Raw genomic sequence first — 11,795 nt, 5'->3', positions numbered from 1 at the left:
TTTTCTTTTATTTGGAGAGCCCAACAATCCAATTTCAGTGTGCTCTTATTGAATTAATGATAGCATCAGTTGAATAAGAGCTCATAGTATTCTTATCAATACAATTGAAGAGCTCTTCGAATCGTTTAGTCACCGTCACAAGAGCTCTAAACAACTGATGCTATTATATATTCAATTTAAGTTCTAATTTATGTTTATGTTAATAATTTTGTTTCAAATTTAGCCGAATAAGTTAGATTTTCAAATCAGTTTTTGCCCTGATGAATTGAACTGGATCTCTCTTTTCTTAAATTAAAGTGCTGTCTTATTTCATTAATGAGTGCAGCAAATGATTTGATAGCAGCAATAATTATACAATGATAGTAACAAACCAGTCACCCTCGTCAGTGGATTCCAGCCCGAAAACCAGTGCTCATTTTGCACCAGACTCGGGGTGGTATTCAATATTGATCTTTATAGATCTAAGAACGATGTAGCTAATCGGACTGCGAAATTTAAATAACCGGCCAATACCTTGAGTGAAGTATATCATGTACGACCATAAGAATGACTTAAGTTGCATATTCAATACAACTCCAATTGGTCGCTATTTTCTAAATGGACGCGCCCATTAAGTTTCATACGAAATGCCTGATGAGCACTATGAGAATCTTCGGGGAAACCAACTTGAGTCAACCAGAAGTCAACTCGAGTAAGTCCATTGCGCATGCGCTTAATGATTTATACTCGAATTCGTAGCAAGTTGGGTAATTCAAGCAAGCGACCTAAGGAAAATGGCCAACTTGAAGTATTTGTTAAAAAACATGAATGGCAATATTTTATTAGAAATAATCAGAAGCGATAGGTTTATTTTCTGTTTCAAATGTTGTTAACCAGGTTTTCACATAGTGAAACCTGGTTATTAGTATGGCAAATGTCATTGTTCGGGCAGGCAGGCGGCCGGTCAAACTCACCTATGAAACTGAATAACTTTAGTAAGGGTTGACATATCTTGACCAAACTTGGTCAATAGAAAGAGTTTATGGGTACCTTTCATGGGATTGTGTTTGGGGTCCCTAGGGTCAAGGTCACTGTTACTAAAAATAGAAAAACGGTTGAAACTGAATAACTTTAGTTAGGGATGACATTTCTTGACTAAACTTTGTCTATTGGAAGAGTTTATGGAGACCTTTCATGGGATTGCGTCTGGGATCCCTAGGTGAAGGTCAAGGTCACTGTTACTAAAAATAAAAAAAACGGTTGAAACTGAATAACTTTAGTTAGGGATGACATATCTGGACTAAACTTGGTCTATAGGAAGAGTTTATAGATACCTTTCATTGGATTGCGTTTGGGGTCCCTAGGGTGAAGGTCAAGGTCTCTGTTACTAAAAATAGAAAAACGGTTGAAACTGAATAACTTTAGTTAGGGATGACATATCTTGGTCAATAGGAAGAATTTATGGATACTTTCATGGGATTGCGTTTAGGGTCCCTAGGGTCAAGGTCAATGTCACTGTTACTAAAAATAGAAAAACGGTTGAAACTGAATAACTTTAGTTAGGGTTGACATATCTTATCCAAACTTGGTCAATAGGAAGAGTTTATGGATACCTGTCATGGAATTGCGTTTGGGGTCCCTAGGGTCAAGGTCAAGTCACTGTTACTAAAAATAGAAAAACGGTTGAAACTGAATAACTTTAGTAAGGGTTGACATATCTTGACAAAACTTGGTCTATAAAAAGAGTTTATGGATACCTTTCATGGGATTGCGATTGGGGTCCCTAGGTTCAAGGTCAAGGTCACTGTTACTTAAAATAGAAAAACAGTTGAAACTGAATAACTTTAGTTAGGGATGACATATCTTGACTATGCTTGGTCTATAGGAAGAGTTTATGGAAACCTTTCATGGGATTGCTTTTGGGGTCCCTAGGTTTAAGGTCAAGGTGACTGTTACTAAAAATAGAAAAACGGTTGAAACTGAATAACTTAAGTAAGGGTTGACATATCCTGACCAAACTTGGTCTATAGAAAGAGTTTATGGAGACCTTTCATGGGATTGCGATTGGGGCCCTAGGTTCAAGGTCAAGATCAATGTTACTTAAAATAGAAAAACGGTTGAAACTAAATAACTTAAGTTCGGGATGACATATCTTGACTAAACTTGGTGCACAGGAAGAGTTTATAGATACCTTTCATTGGATTGCGTTTGGGGTCCCTAGGGTCAAGGTCACTGTTACTAAAAATAGAAAAACAGTTGAAACTGAATATCTTTAGTAAGGGTTGACATATCTTGACCAAACTTGGTCTATAGAAAGAGTTTATGGAGACCTTTCATGGGATTGCGATTGGGGTCCCTAAGTTCAAGGTCAAGGTCACTGTTACTTAAAATAGAAAAACGGTTGAAACTAAATAAATTTAGTTCGGGATGACATAAACTTGGTGTACAGGAAGAGTTTATAGATACCTTTCATGGGATTGCGTTTGGGGTCCCTAGGGTCAAGGTCACTGTTACTTAAAATAGAAAAACGGTTGAAACTGAATATCTTTAGTTAGGGTTGACATTTCTTGACCAAACTTGGTCTATAGGAAGAGTTTATGGATACTTTCATGGGATTGTGTTTTGGGGTCCTTAGATTCAAGGTCAAGGTCACTGTTACTAAATATAGAAAAACAGTTGAAACTGAATAATTTTAGTCAGGGTCTACATATCTTGACCAAACCAGGTATAAAGGAAGATTTTATAGATACCTTTCATGGGATTGCGTTTGGGGTCCCTAGATTCAAGGTCAAGGTCACTGTTACTAAAAATTGAAAAATGGTTGAAACTGAATAACTTAAGTTAGGGTTGACATATCCTGACACAACTTGGTTTAAAGGAAGAGTTTATAGATACCTTTCAATGGATTGCATTTGGGGTCCCTAGGGTCAAGGTCACTGTTACTAAAAATAGAAAAACAGAAACAGGCTGAAGTTCTTCTGTCAATCATTAAAAACAAGGTTTCGTCGCATTGCGGCGTTTCTTGTTTTTCTTTTAATTGGATGTGTGGGGAACTGATTTTTTTTATTTAACATGGAAGAAGACAATGCATGTTTAACGAAACTAAGTACCGTGGTTGCCAACGAAGGGGCACTCCGAACCGAGAAGTTCTGGAAATGTAGGTAGTGTCATGCCAATGTGTAAGCGTACGCGATTAACATGAGTAGCTAACGCAAATGGGTATATAGACATGTGATTTGGGCGATTTGTTATCACCACGTGCAAGAGACGTGCACATTCTTGAATGTCGTCTTCAAGTGTTCCCCCAACAGTATAACACTCGTCTTATTTATGAAAGAAACACACTCTCAACGCATTCTTAAATACAAATTTATCTTGAGAGGACGTGGTTTCAAGTGTTGGCAGGGGGGTTGTGGGTACCCCACCAAGAAGTTTCTAGTCCGAACACAAGCTTATAAGTTATTTAAATACATTACATCGATAATAAACGCAGAAATCAACAAACTACTTCATTCATGCTCTTATATCTGCCCCACTTCCTCCAGGTAACCGGCGTAAACTAAATGAACAGCAACGTTCACATTGTCAACAGTTCTAACTAAAAGACAAAACAACCTTAACAGCATACATGGTAAACACGCTGCCAAAACGCAAGAAATTTGAATACCATATGAGGACTTTGTCCCGTCCATCCATGCAAAACCTGATGTTTAGTGGGAAGATTTTAACCCCCGAGTTAAATGTGTCTGTCTGTGTGTGTGTGTGTATGTGGGGGGGGGGGGTACGTCTCCCATAGGCAACATAAGTTTTGTGAGTACGTCTTTCAAGGTCAACATATTAAGTTTAGCGATTCTTCACCTACAAATGCAGTGTTGACTCGCTTATCACATAACCATACCACTGATTATCCAGCATTGTTTGCCAAATTGTTGCGTTGTTAGATATCAAAATAAATGGTATGTTTTGCAAACAAAGAACTCCATCTTCTTAGGCCTATAAAATTAATATGTTTGTTTCCGGTTTCATGCCCCCAAAACAGGTAGGTCGAAATCTTGTCCTTTCTTTTTTGAAGTATATTTATTAGCCATTTGAGGGGCGGGGGGGGGGGGGATATTTTCTGTTAACCAAAACTATAGGTTTAATGTGTTAGATCATCGATACACTCGGTATTAGAAACGCTGGTATTGTGCATTTTTAACTTTCAAAAGATCAAATTTAAACAGATGAAAAGAAAAAAATCTCAAGGCAGAAAAAACGTCAAGCTTCGGGGCAAAATAAAAAGATCTGGTAGATCGGGAAACGAAAAAAAAATGTTACGCCTTATCATTTTTTGTAAGGATTGTAAGCTGGATTTGTCCTGAATAAATACCTTACGTTCATAACAACTGCGTATCAGGTATTATCATTGATTAATTTAATTAACGTTTAACCGTCGACACAATGCCAGCAAGGACGATGCTTGTTTTGACGTTTACGTTGATGACGTTAACGCGGTCGTGTCTTGGACTGCTGGAGGAAGCTAACCAGCAGACGGTGGATAGCCTCGCGTTGGACGTTCAACAACTGATGGAGCGTGTTGAGAGGCTGGAAAATGAACGTAAGGTTAAGTTTGCACGTTTCTATATATATTCTATATTTCAAAAACATTCAATTTTGATTCATTTTTAAATTTCAAATTATTGTTACGCTTGATTTAGAATTGGTCCGAGAGATATGCCATCAATGTAAATTTAAAACTTTACAAAGGTATAGGTACATGTAGTTTAGTTTAAAAACTATTGTGAAGAAAGTTACATGAACTTGTACTAAGTAATCCTCGTTGGCACGATTGTGCGCGACAATGTGGTCTTTTGGGAGACACCTGAAAACCCGCAGAAAACTTGTCCAATACACCACCAATCAATCTCGTATGCTAGGTGGTTTAATTTCTTTCATAGATGTTTTATTTCGTCCAGGAAACACTGGAGCGGTGGCGTTTACAGCATACCTGTCAAATACCTTGGCCACAGTCGGGCCGCATCAACACATCGTTTTCGATAACGTCATTACGAACGTTGGCGGCGGTTACAACGCACTCCAGGGACATTTCACGGCGCCGATCCGGGGTGTGTATGTCTTCCACGTGGTTATTACCGATACTCCCACCCACGCTGCGAGTGTTCAACTGCTTCACAACGGCAAGTGGATTGGGCACGTCCTTGCTGATGACGTAGGCAATGCGTACCAAACTTCGTCTACCGTTGCCAGCGTCCAGTTAGAAAAGGGCGATCAAGTCTGGGTGCAAAATGAATACGCGTTCTCGGGCACGGAATCCATTGACGGGGGGAGCTGGTCCTCGTTTGTGGGTTACCTGGTTAAAGCGAATTGACAGCCACATGGCGTTGGTTTAGTGTATATATAAAACTGGGCCGGTATTCATATCTAAAGCATCTATTTTAAGTCATTTTCTTAATTTAAGTATGTTATTGATCATATGATATCTTTCTTGAAAATTTAAAAACTACTTTAATTTCATAAACACAATTCAAAATGCACCCTTTTATTGGAAAATAACATAATTAATGTATTTTAATTTGACTATGAAAACTTTAAGAAATGAACTTAAGTTCGGTAATGACTTAAGTCATTTTATGAATACCACTACTGATCAATAATGAAAATCTTTATGCACATTAAAACAGAAAAGGTTGGAGTGTTTGTTTTGCTTGATAACAAGAGAGCCGCGGAGATAACGCCAACGCTCGCCTGTTTGCTGCTTTGTTTTTATTATGAATAAGGTATAAATCAAATAGTACTAAACACAGAGTTATGGGCCTTGCTGTGCATGCGCGAACTGTCTCTGGAAACATGTGTACCAAATTTAATTTGGATGTTGGGAATGGTTTAAGGGTTGACCAGGGAATAGTATGGGTGCATTTGATTAATCTCGGACACATATAACATAACATTTATTCAGCATTAAATGGTATAACATTCATAGCCAAAATACAAAACATATGAAATATATCATATGAAACAAATCATCGTGAAGAGTAAATACATAGTCAATAGAAAAGTATACTATATATCATAGTATCAAAATCTTAACATAATTAGGTTCTCGATCGTAACAAAGATGCATGATATAAATATTTACTAACATTGTGCATAGTTTTTCCGCTGTCTGAGGGCAAAAGGGTAATACATTTTTGTTTAACTGGCCAATGGTAAAAGTGGTTTAAAGAATTAAATATAATGGCAAATGTCCGAGCTTACATGGTGTATAACATGATAATCTGACCTTGTAAAATACAATCATCAAGGGCTTAGCTGCTGATAATGGGGAGCTAAGGACCTGTATGGGAACATTAATTCACACGTTGAATGCGCGTTAAATATAAAACAGGGTGGCGGTTATACAGTATGTGTCCCCTCACGCGTATTGGCTAACTTTGTGGCCCTATCCAGTACGGTGTTTCTGACGAACGCACACGTGGGTGAGGTGTGAAATCGAAGAGATTCACGTGGAACCCAAATATGGCGGCTATATGTAACAATGATTGATGAATGTCATCTAAGTTACACACATGACAGAGAAGATCGTACGTCGGCATATATGTATAGACTATATTCAGAACAAATAGTAGAGATTAGTGTACCTTGGCAATATCTTAATATGGATATTTTTTATACAAATAAATCTTCATCATGGCATTTTTTTGTAATAACACAAACATTTTTTTTCGGGGGAAGGCCTCGAACTCCCGAAACTCATTTAAATATATACAAGTTCTATGTTTTCCGTTTCTTTGACCCCAATGCCAAATCTAGAACCGCTGCTATATAGGTGTTTATATACAGTATATATATAATACTGAGAAAACTGGCTATCTGGAACCGCATATGTTCCTTACCGTACCACTTGTAGTCACAAGTTCAGGAAATTTGCTAACTAGACCTTCTAATCAGCATATTTCCTCAACGAGTTGAAAATGTTTGTACTAGACTAGTTCCAGATTTCTTAGTTAGCCTTTGGCGAGCAAACTAACATATTTCCTGGACGAGTTTAATACAACAGTGTAACTTATATGATGACGAGTCTCAGATTCTTTTTATAACATACGTTTTTCCGGCACAAAGACCAACATTCTTGTTTCACCTGCGCTAAAGATGAGCCGAATACCACAAACTGACCAAGTGTCAACGTTATCATATTGTGATTTAAATCGAAAATACCTACTTTATTCAAATAAAGCTTTAATCAAAAACAGAGGAATAATCGTATAACTTGCTTTTATATAACCCGAATTAAGCAACTATTGTTTCCATTCAGTGAAATGCTTATAATCATGCGGAGTGATATTGTTATATATAACCCATGTGTAATGCAGAAAAATACGTCATTGTTATATTAAACCGCAAACAATACAATAGCATGTGATAAATGATTAACTCATGATATGCATTCAATCCGGAAGGTAAAGAGCTCGTGGTCGCATACATGTCGCTACACTTTAAATATAATCTGGCTACAAATTCAGTAATTTTACAAATTATTCATGGATTAACATAATTTTATCAATTAGAACTTAAGGTGCTTATCGGACTTAAAATGGGAATAAGATGAAGACTAACATGTAAATATCAAATCTACACTTAGACACGGACGTATGAAACATTCCATATCGTAGATACCCACATGTATTCACATAAAGAACTATTACCTCGCATGATTTTATAACTTCCCTTTAATCATATTATATCAATTCAATACTTAATGATTAATAAAATTTACTAAATCATTGAGACGAAATCAACATTTTATAATTTCCTTTGAATCTGTACTTCGATAAAAATGTACCAAATTAAATATATAATCCTTATAATGATGTAACACGTTACACCTAACCACTCGCCATCTATTTTGCAATAAGCGAGATTGTGACGAACATATAAAAAAGTCTTTGGGGTCCCATCTAGGAGAAAGTTTCATAGGTGGGATCAGAATAAATTAACATAATTACACCAAATCAGCTACAAAGAATTCACAGCCAACTTTGGTGAAAACTTGATGAAACATGATGACGTCGACGAAGGACGCTGCAACCGTTTTGAGCCGCTAACCTGACGTTGACGCCTCCTAAACGCCTTTAATGATGCATTTTAAAGGAGATATTTATTTTATCGAAAGCCAATCGAATTTCTAAATATATATATTCCTATATTTAATATTGATAGCCTACTCTCGCATATGATCCATAAGTCTCGTTCCTTCTTTTAACTGAATCGACGTAAATGACCTATTTTGCAATCTTTAAAACCGCCAAAATAGTTACTGTATACTCTTTGTTATGCTTTATCTGATAAATGTTTAACATTTTATTTTTCTGCACATAAAACACTTTTATTAAATAATACGAAAAACCCTGCCTACCCTCGAAACCAAATAACCTTCCGTTCGGATGAAGGGCGCAAGTCAAACGCTGCGCCCCCTAAGTTTCGCCCCGTCTTACGTCATATCCTGTGTACGCCCTTGCTAATTGGTTTCAAAGAAAAGGGGCTGCACCGGTTATGCGCTAGCTTTGGTTGAGCACTCAATAATCAGAGTTGAATGCAATCTGATCGTTTTAATCAATGAAAGAGTTGATCTGGATTCGATGATATAGCTTTTCAACTATACGGACTAGCTAATTTATAAATGTGATTTTCTAAAAAAAATCGATCCAATCGACACGTTTTTTTCCGCATTTTTTATCATCTCGTTATTGAAAGACACAGCTTAATAGTCATGACTGGAACACCTGTCCCTTAACTTTAAAGGGACATGTTCACGTTTTAAAGGGTCATACATATATCTTTTTTATAACTTTATATGTGAAATGTGAAGAAACTCAGGAGTGTTTCAATCTGTTGTTAGCAACTTCTTAAATCATTGTAAATATTTGACAGCAAAAAATATAATTTACCGGAAAGCGACAGTAAAACTATTGGAAATTGAATGTCTTTAGACTTGGGTTTACCTAATTCTGTTCAAATGAGTACAGTATCTGGTATTATTTTAAAAATGTATAATGTTAAAGTTAAATAACTCAATTTGATCAAATATAACATAACGCTGTTGCCAACAAACCATCTATGAACGTGTACATTTAAATGAAATTATGAATCAATTGATATATATATATATGGACATAGTATGATGAACGTACACAAGGAAATATAAACATCTCCGTGGTGTACCTGGTAGAGTATAAAATATTAAAAAAGTAATTAGTTTGTTTTCCTAATTTGACAATTTATGTAAACAGTATGATTTAACTGTGTCATTTTCTTAATTTTATCTACAATTAATATATTAATGTCACTCGCTTACAGTACGATGAATTGTCACGAGCGTCATTGATGTTATCTTATTTTGAAGTAAGTCAGTACAGTGATATTTAAACATTAACTGATAATGATACAGTCCGATGTAAATTTGTGCGCGTTTCTATTACCTCCCTTTGGTAAATTTTGAAATTATTTTAAATAATAATTCTTTATCGAAAATAAAAACCATCAAAACTTTATTAATAAAATAATCAGCTATATGTGAATATTAAGGGTTCTGTTTATTAATGTTTTGCTATTTGAGTATAGATACTGCCAAACCCCATGCTACAGCGGTTCGATTCCCGGCCGGGTTACCGGTTCGGTTAATATGTGAGAAATCTTTTGAACAGCGGGACATGCCTGTCCTGCTGTGACATTAACCAATCATCTATGTGGTTCAAGTACCACCAAACAAAATCACCATTTTGAGGTGACAGTCATCATACACCCCACAGCTATATGATATGTAACGGAGTTCTGCGCCCCATATATTCAATATCGGGTGACCTACTAACCCAATAACATAAATAATCTTAAAAAAGGCTGGGCATGCCTATACTGCTGATATAAATCAATAATAAAAGTGGTTCTTGTAGCACCAACCTAAACCACCATATTTGATGATAAAAGTCATGTTTGACCCCACACCCATACTATAAGTTATATACTTACGGGGTCCTGCGCCCGTATATCCAATATCGCACCTGCTAACCGGATAAAATATATATCACATCAACAAATTGTTTACGTCTCTGTGGCCTAGTGGTTAAGGCATCCGCCTATGGAGTGGAAAGGTTGTTGGTTCGATCCTAGGTTGCGTCATACAGTAAGACGTTAAAAGTTAGTACAAGTAGCTCCCTTGCATTGCGTTCGACATTAAAAGGGTAGTGCTTGGACATGCCTGTCCTGCTGTGATAATAACCAATCATAAATGTGGTTCAAGTACCACCAAACAATATCACCATTTTAAGGTGGAAGTCATCTTCGACCGCACACCCATATTGTAAGGTATGGGGTTCTGCGCCCCGTATATCCAATATCGGGTGACCTACTAGCCCAATAACATAAACAATCCTTAAAACAGCGGGACATGCCAGTCCTGCTGTGATATAAATCAATAATAAATGTGGTTCTTGTAGCACCATCCTAAACCACCATATTTGATGGTAAAAGTCATGTTTGAACCCACACCCATATTATAAGTTATATACTTACGGGGTCCTGCGCCCGTAAATCCAATATTGGGTCCACTACTAACCCGATAAAATATATATCACCAACAAATTGTTTTATGTCTCTGTGGCCTAGTGGTTAAGGCACCTGCCTACAGAGCGGGAGGTCATGGGTTCGATCCCAGGTCTCGTCATACCGTAAGACGTTAAAAGTTGGTACAAGTAGCTCCCTTGCCTAGCGTTCAGCATTTAAAGGGTAGTGCTTTGAAAAGTGGTGTACTCAGTACTGGTTTAATCCAGGAAAGTTGTAACCCTGTGTATCGCTGCTTTACACCGAGCACGTAAAGGATCCAAGAGGTCTCTTCGAAAAAGAGCTAGAGTATCGCACCCAGACTTCCTTGTATCCCATCACCGTCTCTTCCGCGTGCTGTCTCTTCAGCAAAAACAAAGGACCCCGTTGGAAATAAGTGCTTGCACTTTTACGGGTTATCCTTGACCGCAAGGTCTAAAGAAATACATTCATACATACATTCGTCAATTTATGGAAAATGTATCATTATTTGTAGGAATCGAAAAATAGACGCCATTTTTGTACGATTTATAGATATAGAGACCCAATATGGAAAAAATATGGGGTCACCGTGTGACTAGTCCTGGATGAATGATGTTGTGTCATTTATATGGGCGTGATATACTGCATTTCTACCAGACAACACCGTACAGCCAGCAGTTCATAGAGAGTAATATTTTGTAAGTAAGTTTGTCATACGAGATCACTCATAGAGGGCGGTGATCAGTAACGTCCATTTAATGAAGTATTTAGTGTTTGCTGGGCTCATAACCCTGTCAGCATACAACATGCTGCATTCTAAATAACTGAAACTGTCGGTCATGCGAGTACATGTCACAGTTGAGGAATAATGATATTTTTCTTATTATTTCCTAATCAAGTTACACTGATCTTGGCAACAACTGAGATTGTTGCTCATGTAAAAATCAAAGTAAAGATTGCATTGTATAACATAATTCACCAAAAACAACACTAAATTATTTTAGCTCGATTGTGAAGACACGTGAAAGTGGATACGAGTCCGCTTCATGGTTACAAAACAGTACTGTGTCTCTTCATAGAGGTCATGAAAAAGTTCCTTTATAATGTTTTGGTGAGGCTTGAACCCACAACCCCTTGGGTATGAGGCATAAAACAATAGCACTAGTGACTAGACTCCACTCTAATGCTTACATAAATAGGTCCATGTATAGCCATTTTAACTTCACAACACAACAAATTAG

General features: G+C 37.0%; 1 protein-coding gene across 1 annotated transcript; it reads left to right on the top strand.

The window, feature by feature from the left end:
- Positions 1-4,356: 4,356 nt before the first annotated feature.
- On the top strand, positions 4,357-5,524 carry LOC128241706 (complement C1q tumor necrosis factor-related protein 3-like). The gene is made up of 2 exons (XM_052958748.1): positions 4,357-4,576; positions 4,935-5,524. The coding sequence occupies exons 1-2, from the start codon at positions 4,420-4,422 to the stop codon at positions 5,345-5,347; spliced, it is 570 nt and encodes a 189-aa protein (XP_052814708.1). The 5' UTR covers positions 4,357-4,419; the 3' UTR covers positions 5,348-5,524.
- The last annotated feature ends 6,271 nt before the right edge of the window (positions 5,525-11,795 follow it).

The sequence above is a fragment of the Mya arenaria genome, chromosome 7, assembly GCF_026914265.1.
Source record: "Mya arenaria isolate MELC-2E11 chromosome 7, ASM2691426v1".
In the NCBI taxonomy this organism is placed as follows: domain Eukaryota; kingdom Metazoa; phylum Mollusca; class Bivalvia; order Myida; family Myidae; genus Mya; species Mya arenaria.
Note: the sequence above shows the minus strand (reverse complement) of the source record. Positions and strands in the feature narration are given on the sequence as shown.